At 48.0% G+C, this 14,744-nt stretch overlaps 1 protein-coding gene across 3 annotated transcripts in view; it reads left to right on the top strand.

The window, feature by feature from the left end:
• Positions 1-11,910, top strand: part of GMPR (guanosine monophosphate reductase) — a 181,843-nt gene extending 169,933 nt beyond the window's left edge. For all 3 annotated transcript variants that reach the window (XM_081951390.1, XM_081951389.1, XM_081951391.1), the window contains 4 exons: positions 5,372-5,478; positions 7,162-7,204; positions 7,688-7,847; positions 11,084-11,910. In XM_081951390.1, the coding sequence (XP_081807516.1) occupies positions 5,372-5,478; positions 7,162-7,204; positions 7,688-7,847; positions 11,084-11,264 (491 nt within the window). In that variant the 3' untranslated portion in view covers positions 11,265-11,910. The remainder of the gene's footprint in view (positions 1-5,371; positions 5,479-7,161; positions 7,205-7,687; positions 7,848-11,083) is intronic.
• The last annotated feature ends 2,834 nt before the right edge of the window (positions 11,911-14,744 follow it).

Here is a 14,744-nt window from a genome sequence, read left to right as displayed (position 1 = left end):
CGTTAGGGCCTGGTTGATTTTCTGCTGATGTGTTGGGCTCAGGTCCCTCTGGTCGCCGACGCAACTGGCTTATGTGCCGCCGCCAATGTCTCCCATCATCGAGGAGGACCCTGTAAGAACAGGGCCCCGTGATGTCAGTCACTCTGCCAGGTAGCCACTTTGGCTCGCCGGTGTAGTTGCGAGCAAATACCCCCTCACCCACCAGAAAAGACCTGGGGGGGGGGGTGGTGCGACAGGGGAGGATGGGTGGGAGAGAGGGTGGAAACGGTCGAGAAGGGAACGGAGACGTCTGCCTAACAATAGTTCCGCGGGGCTTTTGCCCGTGGAGGGGCAAGGGGTGGAGTGCTGGGAGCGGAGGTAGGTGGAGATGCGGGAGGGCCAGGGAAGGGTGGCCATACGGGCCAGAGCTTCCTTAGCTGAACGCACCGCGCGTTCGGCAAGGCCGTTGCCTGCAGGGTGGTAGAGGGCAACGGGGGCATGGCGAATACCCAGGGAGGCAAGGTAGGACTGGAATTCGGTGGAGGCAAATTGTGGGCCGTTATCGGAAACGATAACGTCCGGAAGGCCATGGGTGTTAAAAAGGGAGTCTAAGATGCGGATAGTGGCCGAAGAGGTTGAGCTGGGCATAGGAAACAGCTCAACCCACTTCGACCAGGCATCCACCAGGAGGAAGAAGACATGGCCATCAATGGGCCCCATGAAGTCGACGTGGAGTCGGCTCCATGGGCCCATAGGAAGTTCCCATTCCCTAGGTGGGGAAGAAGGTGGCGCGGAGCGCACCTGCTGGCAAGGGGTGCAGCGTTGGACGTAGGCGGTGATGTCCGCATCCATGGAGGCCACCAGACATAGCCTCGGCCGAGGCTTTTCATACGGACTATGCCGGGGTGGCCGTCATGGAGTCGAGACAGGACAGCTGGCCGCAAAGAAGATGGGACAACCACGCGGTTTCCCCAAAGGAGGCAGTCCTGCATTACGGAGAGCTCCAGGCGGCGGCGGAAAAAAGGGGAGAGTTGGGGGTCATTGGAGGCCGTGGACCAGCCCCGAGTGACAGCGGTTATGGCGTGGCGAAGGACGGGGTCATTCCGGGAGGCCTGAGCGATGTCCGAAACGGACATTGGCAGAGTGAGGTCGGCCAGGAGGTTAATAGAATGGACAGGGGCTGGATCAGTGACAGGAAGAGGCAGAGGGCAGCGGCTCAACGCGTCAGCGTGAGCAATGTGGCCGCCAGGCTTGTAGGACAAGGTGTAGGAGTAGGAAGACAGGAATTCTGCCCAACGGGACATGCGCGGGGAAAGAATAGGAGGAGTGGGACGGTCCCCCGCAATAATGCCCAGTAAAGGCTTGTGATCGGTGATTAGGGAGAAGGGGCGGCCATATAAGTAATAGTGAAAACGTTTTACTCCCGCAACGGCAGCAAGGGCCTCCTTGTCCAGGTGGCTGTAATTTCGCTCAGTTCTGGATAAGGTGCGGGAGTAAAAGGCTATGGGCGCCTCAGAGCCATCAGGGTAAGAATGGCTAAGGACAGCCCCGATACCATAGGGGGACGCGTCGCATGCCAGGGTGAGAGGGAAACGCTCGTCATACTGGGCGAGGACTGGGGGGGCAGTGAGCGAGCGCTTGACAGCCGTGAGCGCATGCGCCTCGCGGCTGGACCAGACCCATGGAGAGGAAGAGTCTAGCAAACGGTGAAGGGGTTCGGCCAGGGAAGCCTTGTGGGGAATAAAAGAGGAATAGAAATTAAGGAGACCAAGGAAGGCTTGGAGCTCCACCTTATTGGAAGGAGTGGGGGCGGAGAGAATGGCTTCGACCTTTGAGGGGTCCGGGTGGATGCCGTTGGCATCGATGAGGAAGCCAAGGAAGGTGACAGAGGGCACACCCAGTTGGCACTTAGAGGGTTTGAGATGCAGGCCGGCGGCACGGAACTGCCGCAGGACCAGGCGCAGAATTTTGATGAGTTCTAATTGATTAGGGGCGGCAATTAGAACATCATCAAAATAGGGTGTGACCCCGGGAATGCCATGGAGCAACCGCTCCATGAGCCCCTGGAAAATGCCCGGGGCCACGCTGACACCAAACTGGAGGCGGCGGCATTTGAATGCGCCGCGGTGTGTAACGATAGTCTGCGCAAGCGCAGTGGCGTTGTCGACAGGCAGTTGCTGGTACGCCTGCGCGAGGTCCAGCTTAGCGAAAATGCGACCCTGGCCCAGAGTGTGCAGGACGTGCTGCACTACGGGCACAGGGTAGGGGTGAGATTGGAGGGCCTTGTTGAGGGTGGATTTGAAGTCCGCGCAGATCCTAATCGATCCGTCGGACTTCAAAGGCACCACTATGGGGGTCTCCCAGGGGGAGAAATCGACGGGTTCTAAAACGCCCTGGCTAATTAGTTTGTCCAGTTCGGCGTCGACTTTTGCTTTTAAAGCAAAGGGAAGCCGGCGGGCCTTCAGGCGGATAGGAGGAACGGAGGGGTCGAGGTTAAGGGAGATAGGAGAGCCGGTGTAGCAGCCTAAAGAGGGGGCGAACACATCGGAGAATTCGGAAAGGAGGGAGGAGATAGAGGGTGGAGAAGCAGGAGGGAGGGGTGAAATAGACAGGCCAAGGGCCTTAAACCAGTCAAGTCCAAGAAGGGAGGCGAGGGTTTTTTTTACAATTAGCAAGGGAAGTTTTGCCTTGCGAGAGCCCAAGGAAATGTGAAAGGGTCGGCAGCCCATCAGGTCGATGACATTTCCCTGATAATCGCGTAAACGGCAGTCAGGGGGTGTCAGATGGTGTGGTCTGACCCAGGGCAGTAAGGAGCGAAGGGTGGCCCATGACATTACAGATCGGGCCGACCCTGTGTCCACCTCCATAGGGCAGGGAACCCCCTCGATGGAGATTTGGAGGTGCAGCTTACCCCGGCCCTCTAAAGTTGAGGAGGCCGAGTCTACAAGCCATTCAGGGAAGGCTTCAGCTGGGTCCCCCACGGAGAGGGAGTGCTGACGGCGGGAAGCCCCGGAAGGCGGCTGACAGGGCGAAGGAGGTTGAGGTAGAGGGCCGCGGCGGTCGTGAGGCACGGAACGGCAAACGGCAGCGAGGTGGCCCTTTCTGCCGCATTGGTGGCAGAGGGCTTGCCGGAACCTGCATTGGGAGCGTTGGTGGCGGCCGCCACAACTGAGGCACTGGCGTCCATCTCGGGTTGAGAGGGTCTGGAGCCGGTCGGCGGTTTGGTCGACCTCCGTGCGGAAAGAGGCAGCAGTAGATGGAGCGTAGGCAGAGGAAGGGGCCGCGTAGGAAGAAGGCGGCAAGTAGGCAGCATGCAGGTGTTGGCTGAGGTGGCTGAAGTCCGGTGTGGATTGATCAGCCATTTCATACGCCCTGGCATCGTCGACCGCAATTTTTAAAGTTAATTCAGGTCTGGCGAGGATGCGGCGATGGAGTTTGACGTCCCGTAGACCGTAGATAAACTGCTCTAGTAGCGCATCTTCCAGATCGCTGAATTCACATAAACTTGCCTCAGCGCGAAGAGCGGCAACGTACTGGGCAATTGTTTGGCCCTCTTTTTGAATGCACCGGCGGAAATATTGCCGCCGGGCAAAACGGGAGGGCGCGGGCTCGTAATGTTGCTTGAGGCGAGCCAGGAGTTCGTCCCAGGGCAGCGAATTGGCAGGATCGGGAGCAGCGAGAGCCCTCGCAGTGGCGAACATCTCCCTCCCGCAGTAATTCAGGAAGATTCCGCGCTTTCGTTCCTGGGAGAGGCTGACGAGATCGTGGGCTATGAGGAAGCAATCGAACCTCTCGAGAAAAGCTTCCCAAGCCTCAGCCTCTGGCCGGAACGGCGAAAAGGCAGCGTTGGAAGCCATTGGAGGCACGGTGTAGGGTTCCACATCGCCCGTCCTCGTCGCCAGTGTTGTAGCTTCGAATGAGGAGACGGAGACGTGTGTAAGGCAACGGATTTATTGTTAACAAGAACTGACTGGAACAGAAAACTAGTCGTCTGACAGCTATTTATATATGGAGCTGTCAGACGACGAACCAATAGGGACACAGGATTTCTCCTGCCGGCTGGCCGGTGCGCCTGGACCAATCAGAGGAGCCCAACTCTCGGCTGCCCTCTGCTGGCCAGGCTTACCGGTATACAACAGAGTATGTACATATTTTGCAACATCTGGGGAAAAAAATAAGCAACTTCAACTGCCGTCATATAGTCTGGGAAAATACACATCCTGATAATGATGTGGAGAAGAAAAAACCCTAAATACCATAACTATCTGTGTCCTAAAATAGATAGGCATAGAACTGACTCGAAAGGAAGTGATATCCAGGGTTTTATTGAAGATGCATTATTGAAAGTGATTACAAAGCCCTTAACACAGAAGTACGTGGATAACATTGCCAAACAACAGATTTGATTTGAAAAGAGAAAACTCTTCCAAAATTAGGGGATTGCTAAAAAAGAAGCTGAAAGACAAAGTCAGACTCAAACCTCTCCAGAGACATGCAAAGATGTATTCAAAACCATAATACTAAAAGCTCAGGTAGCAATAGCACTTAGACTTACATATCGCTTCACAGTGCTTTACAACTCCCCCCCCCCTTCAGCGGTTTTAGAGTCAGCATATTGCTCCCAACAATCTGGGTCCTCATTTTACTGATCTTGTATGGATGGAAGGCTGAGTTAACCTTGAGCCAGTCAGGATCGAACTGCTGGCAGCGGTCAGTCAGCAGAAGTAGCCTACAGCATTGCATTCTAACCACTGCGCCACCACAATTCACTACATTGAATGAAAAGCAATCAAAACATGCCACTGAGCATTTGGCTGTTTTGCCATCAAAATTCAGTGCTGTGGAATTTGGGTTTATGGGGATGGGGACACATAGTCTGAGAGAATGAACTTTCGACTTATGTGGAGAAGTGAACCAATAATCAATGTCAGTGTTGATGGATTTCTAGCTGAATGGAGAGTTGGATGTTATTTTGGCTTTTGTGAATGTCGTATCCTGTCTTCTCGTAAACAGGTCTCTCATTCTCTCCCATCCCTATGATATTATTATTATCATGTGTCTGTATATGTGAAAAGGCTTCCAGAGGGGGTTCATCTATAAACTCAATTTCATTGAGGGCCACATCAGGGCTATGGTTGACCTGGAAGCGGGGAGGAGCGACTGGGTGTGTGTGGGCAACTGGGTGGGCGTGGCAGCTTGACGCCATGCCCCAAACTGCTAGCACGTTTCCTCTTCGCATTGGGTAGACCAGGATGGCTCCGCGGGCCAGATCCAACCATATCGTGGGCCTTGACGCTTAATACCCTTGATCTATCTGAAGGGATCGGGGGCTGCTTTTCCTCCAAATCACAAGATGCTGTGATGTCATATTTTTTTTGTTCTTCATGCCTAGGTTCTGTGTGCACTACTCGGATAAAAACGGGGGTTGGCTATCCTCAGCTCAGCGCAGTAATTGAATGTGCAGATTCCGCGCACGGACTTCAAGGACATATCATTTCCGTAAGCAGGATCTGTGTTAATTCCATCAATGAAAATGATGAATCCTGAAGCAAAGTCCCAGTAACTAGTAATTGAGGGAGATTTTTCTTGGATTTTTTAAAAAAATTCTATTTGTTATTTTATTTAATAATTTAATATCTTTGACATCCCGGGTCAAAGATATGATTCTGCTCCTAAAGATTATGGAAGTTTTCAAATATTTGTTCCCTCTTATATTGTGTTTAGAAAAACTACAAGTAGTCATTGACTTACAACTACTCATTTAATGACACTTTTGAGGCTAAAATGGTTGTGGAAAAAGTGGCTTTCACATGTACGACCGTTGCAGCATCCCCATGGTCATTGGATCTAAAGTGGGACACTTGGAAACTGGCATGTACTTTTGACAGCTGCAGTGTCCTGGGATCATGTGGTCACCATTTGTAAGCTTCCCAGCTGGCCTCTGATAAGCAAAGTCAATGGGGGAAGCCAGGTTCACTTAACAACTGCTTAAAAAAATTGGGGAGCAGCTCACTTAGCAACTGTCTTGCTTAGAAACAGGAATTTTGGACTCAAATTATAATCATAAATTGAGGACTCCCTGTACACTAATTGGCATACGTAGAGAAACAGTAGCTCATCGTTGGTTCGCACCAGTTGCACCAACAAAGTTGTTTACAGAACAATCAGGAGAAGAGTGCATTATCGTTGTTCACTCTTCATTGTGTATGTTTAGTAACAAAATATTCACACTTGGTGCGAAGCGTGTTGAAGGAAAGGATAGATAGGCACTCCCATCTCACTTTTCTGTGAATGTGTTCAGTGTACTTTGCAATGTTTTATATTGGTTTTGCCATCAAAGTTAATTTTTAAAAAGCTACGTATTTAATATCTTTCTATCCATTCTGAAGGATGGAATGTCATGCTTAAGTACATCCTTCATTTTCTAATTTGTACAGAGAAATGAGAACATCAGACTTATAGAATACAGCAAAATAATAATAAAAAAACAGCTCATCAATCAGTACAGAAATATTCTGGAAGTGCCCTTGAAAAGCGAGTACATTTTCCAAAATACTATAACATATAAAACTCTCCATCAGTGCCTGCCATCCTCCTCTGTTTTAGCGAGATTAAATGGGTGAATTCTGGGGGGGGGGGGGGAATTCTTCACATCCACAATAGTAATGCCGATGACTGCTTGTGTGGAGAAATATATCTTTAATGATTAGAATAAAATTATGCTCTAAATCCTGTTTCCAGTACTCTTTAAGAAATCTGCATTCTACCCTGCCAAATCCTTTGAAGAGAGACCAAATAGCAAATGGAATTTTAATCTGCATGTCGTTTTCGAGTGCGTGCTGATTCCTGGTGATTGCCTGAACAAGTCCTTGAAATGTTCTTGGCAAGGATTTTTTCGGAAGTAGCTTGCCATGGTCTCCTTCCTAGGGCTGAGAGCACATGACTGGCCCAAAGTCAGCTTCCTTGCCTGAGGCCTTAACCACTACGCTCTCATAATGCGCTTAGTGTATTGAAATTAAACCTTTGATGAGAAAGGGTGGATGCTGTCACTTTCTTGTTCTTGTTTCTACAAATGCTTAGGCTGAATCCTTCTTCCAACACCAGCTAAAATTGTCAGTGTGTAACAGGAACAAATGGAGTTCAGTGTACTGACTTCTTCTCTTTTCTCCATCCTTTATTCAGGATGGAGGATGCAGCTGTCCAGGAGACGTGGCCAAAGCTTTTGGTGAGGACTGACTGTTGCTGAAATATGGGAAATGCAACTAAGAATCATTTGTTTAGTGACAGTTCGATGGGACTTATGACTGTGTTTCACACAACTGTTGCAACATCCCCATGACCATGGGATCAAAATCCAGATGCTTGGCAACGGGTTCATATTTATGACAGTTGTAGTGTCCCAGATCACCTTTTGTGACCTTCCGGCAAACAAAGTCAATGGGGAAGTCAGAGTCACATAAAAAACCAGGTCACTAACTTTGCAACTGCAATGATTCACTTAAGAATTATGGCAAGAAAAGCCGTAAGAACTCACCTAACAACAGAAAATTTGGGCTGAATTGTGGTCGCACGTCGAGGAGTCCCTGTAGATATAATGCTTGAGTTGATAGGGAGATTGCAATTATTAATGCAGCCCTGTATTTAAACACTGTAAGTGCTATTTTGTGTTGGCGTAACCAATCCTATTTTTCTTTCATGCCACTCACAGGAGCTGGGGCTGATTTTGTGATGCTGGGAGGCATGTTTGCAGGACACGATCAATGTGCTGGAGAGATTATAGAAAAAAATGGTAAAAAAGTGAAGCTTTTCTATGGGATGAGCTCTGACACCGCTATGAAGAAGCATGCAGGTGGCGTTGCAGATTACAGGTATACCACTCCCTTTCCAGCATTATATGCATCGTCACTTCTTGAAACTCTGGTTTTCTCCATATGGTTTCCCCAGCAAACAGAAACGCAGCCCTCTGCACTGTGCTTCACGTGGGGCTGCCTTTCAAAGCCACTTGGAAGCTGTAGTTGGTCCAGAATGCAGTAGTGTGGGTAGTAATGCATGTTACTGAATGCAGAACTTGAATTTAGCAGATGCCCAAGATGCTGGTTACCATCTATCGGGTCCTGCATGGCACAAGACCAGGTTACTTGCACGACCACCTTTCTCCTGTTGTCTTCTCCTGAGGTCGCTCAGAGTGGGCATGGTCCAAGTCGGTGGTGGGTTTCAAATATTTTTACTACCAGTTCTATGGGTGCGGCCTGGTGGGTGTGGCTTGGTGGGTGTGGCAGGGGAAGGTTACTACAAAATCCCCATTCCCTCCCGATCAGCTGGGACTCGGGAGGCAGAGAATAGATGGGGGAGGGGACAGTCAGAGGCGGTATTTACCGGTTCTCCAAATGACTCAAAATTTCCACTACCGGTTCTCCAGAACTGGTCAGAACCTGCTGAGTACCACCTCTGGTCCAAGCCCTTTCTTTGAAGCAAGATGACTTCAGGAAATAGGCCTTTTCTCTGGCTTGCGCCTGTCTTTCGAAATAAGCTTCCCCTGGAATTTGAGTGGCCCCGACTCCACTGGTTGTCCATACAGCTCTAAAGACCTAACTTTTCTCCCATGCGCCAGGCCAGGATGTGTTATTGTTTCCAGGCCTGTATGTTGATTAGAGTTGATTTTGTTGTTTAACTATGTTTTTGCATAGTGTTTATTTTCTTCTTTGATTCTTTACTAATCAAATAATAAAACAGACAAGATTTTATTGTTGGAGGAAGTTAAGATGATGGCCAAAATATGATAGAAGCCCCACCCTTTTTATATGCCTGGCATAACGTAGGTTAAAAAAAGGAGTGGCATTTCCACCACATTGGTTGACTTGATTTATTGCTACTACGCCTACCATCACCCAGACATTCCCAGATGCCACATGCTTGGCTAGTTGCAGAAGTGCAGTCACACTAATAATCAGTTGGAAGTTTACTTGAGAATGTCATCACACCTCCTGACATTTGAAAATTAGATTCTGACAACATGGAATATGCATGGTAGTCACAGTCCAAAACAAAGTTGAGGTGATTTCATTGGGCTTAGTGGTTCTATCATGTTTTCCCGAAAATAAGACAGGGTCTTTTGACACCCCCCCAAATGTTGCTTGGGCCGCCTTATCAGGGGAGGGCTTATTGGTTTGGGTTGCGGGGTGGCTGCTCTCTTGTGAGCGGGCGCCTGAAGAGCCAGGCACAGCCTCAGGGGCAAACAGCTGTGTTGCGCTGTCGCAGCAGCACAACAAAGCCGCCATGAGGTGACCATGCTCATGAGCAGCCACCCGGCAACTCCCCTTTCTAGCCTGGTAGAGTGCCACTCACCGACCCAGTAATATCCTAAAGGCGCTAAGCCACGCGGCATTGTACCCAGCTGGAAAAAGGTTGCGCGAGCACTTGTTCTGCCTCCAGCTCGCGTGCCTCCCAGCCTCACCATGTCCAGCTCTCCCTGCAGCGCCGGGCCAGGGCGCCACCGCCGCCGTGGCCTCGCCGCTGCCGCCCTGCCTCCTCCACCATGCTCTGAGCATAACCGGCTTCCAAAGTCTGGAGATCCGCTGCCGAGTCTTCTGGCAGCGGCCGCTCTGGGACTACGCTCTATGGTTGTGGCTGGCTGCGGGAAGACTCTCTGTCCCACCAGAGTCTTCCAACAGCCAGCCCACAACCATAGAGCGTAGTCCCAGAGTGGCCACTGCCAGAAGACTCAGCAGCGGATCTCCGTAGTTTGGAAGCTGGTTATGCTCGGAGCATGGTGGCGGCAGCATGGTGGTGGCGACAGCGGGGTCACGGCAGCAGCAGCGGCGCCCTGGCCCGGTCCTGCAGGGAGAGCTGGGCATGGTGAGGCTGGGAGGCACACGAGCTGGAGGCAGAACAAGTGCTCGCACAACCTCTCTTTCCAGCCGGGCAGAGCGCCACGTGGCTTAGCACCTTTGGGATATTACTGGGTCGGTGAGTGGCGCTGTGCCCGGCTGGAAAGGGGCGTTGCCAGGTGGCTGCTCGGGAGAGCAGCTGCTCGGCAACCCCCCACTCCAGCTGGGCACAGCGCCACCCACCAACATAGCGGTATCCCAAAGGCGTCAAGCAATGTGAGCCCCTTTGCCCCCTGCTCCCCAGCTCATACGGTTGTTCGCCTTCGGAATATAGCTAGGTTGGTGAGTGGCGCTCTGCCTGGCTGGAGGGGGGTGTTGTCCAGGGGGCTTATTATTGGGGGAGGGCGAATATTTTTGCCCACAGGAAAAATATGGCATGGCCTTATTATCAGGACATGTCGTAATTTCAGGGAAACACGGTAGAGTGGGCTGCTCCATAGATAATAGTGGGGTAGGAGCACTTAAGGTCAGGACTACTGAAGATTAGGATACTTGTGGGACTTTCTCCCCCCCTGCCACATCCAGCCCCAAATATTTAAGCTATATATGAAACCATTGGGAGGCATATATTGATTTGGAGCAAATTAACATTAACATTTGGGAGATATACACATCTCTAACAAATTAAATGTGAATAATTCTTACAGTTGAACAATGAAACAACATCTTTGAAGGGTTAAAATACACTTACAAGTATATTGTGAGAATTTTCATAAGAAGCAAATGGGTGTTAATTCTCTTTAAAAATACTCTTATACAAACACACATGCATATGCTATCTAGATTAATAGTAAGTACAGTGAAGAAATGTCTATGGTTACCTTCCAGATGGTTTTATTTCAGATTGAAATACAAGCAAATATATCTGTTTGGATAAAATAGTCATTATTTGGAAATAGCAACAGCATTTAGGATTATACATCACTCCACAATCCTTTACAGCACTCTCTGGGCAATTTACTCTGGGCAATTTACAATGCCAGCATATTGCTCCGAACAACCTAAGTTCTCATTTTATTGGCCATGAAAGGATGGAAGGCTAAGTCAACCTTGAGCTCCTTCAAGATCGAACTCCAGACTGTGGGCAGAGTTTGCCTGCAATGCTGCACTTTAACCGCTGTGCCACCAGGGCTCTGTATTTTAATAATATGCTTTAAATAGTTTCAATTCCCGAGAAGGCAGCCCAGCAATGCAAGTGAAATTATTTTCCTTTTCAGAGCTTCAGAGGGCAAAACAGTGGAAGTCCCCTACAAAGGAGATGTAGAAAATACCGTCCGCGACATCCTGGGCGGTCTCCGTTCTGCTTGCACATACGTGGGAGCTGCCAAACTCAAAGAGCTTAGTCGAAGGACAACCTTTATTCGGGTAACCCAGCAGCACAGCTCAACTTTTTCTTAGCCAAAGAAGAAAACCCCAGGCCTTTGGAGATGTGAAATTTGCTACGTTCTGTTTCTCCTCCACTTCATTTCTTTTTTTTTTTTATTATTATTATTCTTTTTTGCAGAACGGGGAGGTGATTATATTTCATATTAGGAAAGAAGCAGGTTGCTTAATACCATTGATTGTTTGTAATGTTTGAGGCCGGGCCTAATGAGAACAAGCCATGAACTGTTTCTGGGTCCAGAGTTTGTTCAGAATTGTTCAGTGGTATTCTTTTTATATCCTTGTCTATTTAAGTTAAGAAAACTAGAGTGATCTTTTGGAACAACCGATCAGAGGGACTTCGATGTCCATTCATAAAGCATTTGTATGTTGGACCTGCCATTACCAGAAAAAGCAAAGCCCATTCACAGGGTTTTATATTTCAAGTTTTCAACTGTTCTTGTAATGTGTGTGTGTTGAAAGTCAGAACAACAGGAAAGCAACCCAGAAAACTCACTGTATGGATACTGCTCCAGCATGCCACCTTGGAATAGCACTTAAGAGAATTTTTTTTTAAAAAAAAAATCTGTTTTATTTTCACAAAGGCATCAAGTGCTCAATTTTTAAAATGTGCTGATTATTATAAAGTTCTTTAAATGGTTGATTAAATAGTTACACTCCCTTTGTTGTATTGCGTTGTTGGGGGGGGGGGATATATTTCAACATTGCAGATGGAGATGCTCTTTGTTCATTCAGCTCATTTTAAAGATGAAAGAGGTAAGCCCTAAGGATGGTTAACTATTTTTCTCCGATGCCTTTGGGCAAAGGCAAGAGAAGGCCGTTCCTCATCTGAGCCTAAGTGCAGAGCCAATTTTTTTTTAAAAAAACAATTCATTAAAAAAAAGATCAACTGTTTTCAAAAACTACAAAAGAGACGTAGAAAGATTTCTCTGTAAATTGAACAATCTGAAATACGAATTGATTAGCTCCAGTCAAACTCAATTTGTAAGCATTGGGCGGGAAAATCAGGTTTTTCTCTAATCAGGCCCTCGTGCAGCTCTTACTTGCTTGTGTAAATGGTATGTAGCACTGCATTCATTTCTATTAAAAAAGATTCTACCTTCTGTTATGAAATTGTTGAAGTAGGGTCAAGACTGGTCTCTTTATTGTCATTAATACTGTGGATGGCTGGGGTTTAATGTCTGTAGTCACTGCCAGCTTCCCTTAGAAATATCAATTTTAATCATATAGAATATATGGGCATAGCAGGAAGGCAAGGGAACAATTGAATAGAGTAAGGAATTATCCCCCTCTCATTGATTGATTTTTTATGTAGACAGATATCTAGCTAAGAAGTAGGCATATTATTACAGAAGAGTGATTTAGAATCATCACTGATACTTTTGTAATCAAATCAGAATTATAAGGGTTTCCCTGCCAATAATAATTGTCAGGTTCTGAGAGCCTATTGGTGGGATTATACTATTTTAATCCATTAGGCTAATTTCTCATAACCAGGACTACCTATTACAGTCCTCTCCTCATCATGAATGTTATAGATCTGCTCCCGTGCCTTCGGTCTGAATCAGTGGTGGGTTTCAAAAAAATTTTACTACCTATTCGGTGGGCGTGGTCTATTCTGTTGGGAATGGCCAACTTGTAAATTGTGGTGAAACTCACTTAACAACGCTCTTGCTTAGAAACCAAAATTTGGGCTCAATTGTGATCATAAGTTCTCTTTCTTTTTCTTTCTTTCTTTCTTTTTCTTTCTTTCTTGTGTGTCTCTCTCCCTCTTTCTTCTTTCTTGTGCTTCTCTCTCCAACTTCCTTCCTTCCTTTCTCTTTCCTTCTCTTTCTGTATTTGTCTCTCTGTCTCTCCCTTCCTTCCTCTTCCTTTCTCTTTCTTTCTTTCTTTCTTTCTCTCTCTCTCTCTCTCCCCCTTCCCCTCACATACACATCCCTTCCAGTTGGCAAAAAATGCACGTTTAACTGGAGTGAGTGGGGTGGAGGTGATTTTCATGGGGACAGAAGGGGGACTTGGCATTGAAGGCTTCACTCCCGAGATGCCCCCGTCTTCCTACCTATAGCCATAGGCATTGAAAGCTTGAAAACGCCACTCCCGCATTTTCATAAGGGCAAGCAGCTTCACAAGCTGCTTGTCAAAGAGAAGGAAGCGGTAGGGGAGGGCTTTTTCAGACAAGCCCAGGTGAGAGCAGCGTTAAAGCCCAATCCAGCATGGGCTCATCTGAAGAAGTAACCCCCTCGCTTCCTTCTCTTTGAGAAGCCCCCCGGTTTCGCAAGCCGCTTGTCAAATAGAAGGAAGCACAGGCTTCTTCCAACCACTGAGTCCTCCACTCCTCTTCCTTCCTCGGCTGTTGGAAGAAGCCTGCGCTTCCTTCTCTTTAGCAGCCATATTGTTTGCAATGGGGTGGGGAGAAACCCATGGGTTAGAGGGGGGAGAAGGCTCAGCTTCTACTAGGGACAGCCTTTCCTCTCTCTAATGCATGGATTTCTCCCCCCACCGCATTGCAAACGAGGCAGCTGTCAAAGAGAAGGAAGCGTGGGCTTCTTCCAGCTGCCAAGTCCTCTGCTCCAGCAAAAGAAGTGGGTGGGGACAGGCGGGGCAAGAGAGAGAGAGAGTGGGGGCAGGTCAGGGGAGAGACTACTGGTACTGGGCCTCCAGCTCTAACGGTTCGCAAACATACGCCCAATTTCTGCTACCGGTCCGGGCGTACCCGTAGAAACCCACCACTGGTCTGAATCTGCTCCACTCATGAAATGATATTGATATTAAGATAACACGTCTTCAGAGAACATTACCTGAGGCAGCAGAGCTACGCTCCACTTTTTGTGACCTTTACGTAATCAAATATTTTGTTTGGATGAAACTTGGATTTGTTTGCAGTCATCCCCTTGCACCCGTGGATTACACACAGTGCAATTAGGACTGCTTTGAAAGGGATTCAGAAGAAGTGTTTCAAACTTGGTGAACAGGTATGTGTTCGTAAAAAGAGGTGGCTGCTTGAAGACTCATCATAAGTCAATGATTTTTAAAGAATCATCTGAATTGGTGTCACCTGGGAGCCTAAAAAAAGACAGGCTAACTTAATAAATAGCAGAGACCTGTTCTGGTTGTGCAAGATATAGATTTTCCATATCACTATTGTAATATGTGCAACCAACCCCTTGGCAGTTTTTATGAGGGAGGAACCTGATGGATGATATGCAGAAGAGATTCACTATAACACTCCTGAAGTTGCATACCTGCAAAGTAGTTTTACTGCAAGTAAAGTTCCTCATTTTTAAAAATTGCCCTATAGATGACGGGTGTCAAAGTTGTTGTGTCACGTTGCTGTTGTGACGTTTCATGACATTTTCCCCATTTGTAGTGCTGGAGTGGCCGGGGCCTGCATGAGACACATCCGGACTGAAAGCTGCCAGTTTGAGAAGCCTGCTATAGGTTCTTACTATATCTTTGTTTTATTTTCAAAGTCCAAGTAAAATTTGAGTAATTGGT

The sequence above is a fragment of the Natrix helvetica genome (genome assembly GCF_964273705.1).
Source record: "Natrix helvetica genome assembly, chromosome: 4".
Lineage (NCBI taxonomy): Eukaryota > Metazoa > Chordata > Lepidosauria > Squamata > Natricidae > Natrix > Natrix helvetica.
The sequence above is the reverse complement of the archived record's forward strand: the minus strand, read 5'-3'. Positions and strand labels throughout refer to the sequence as shown.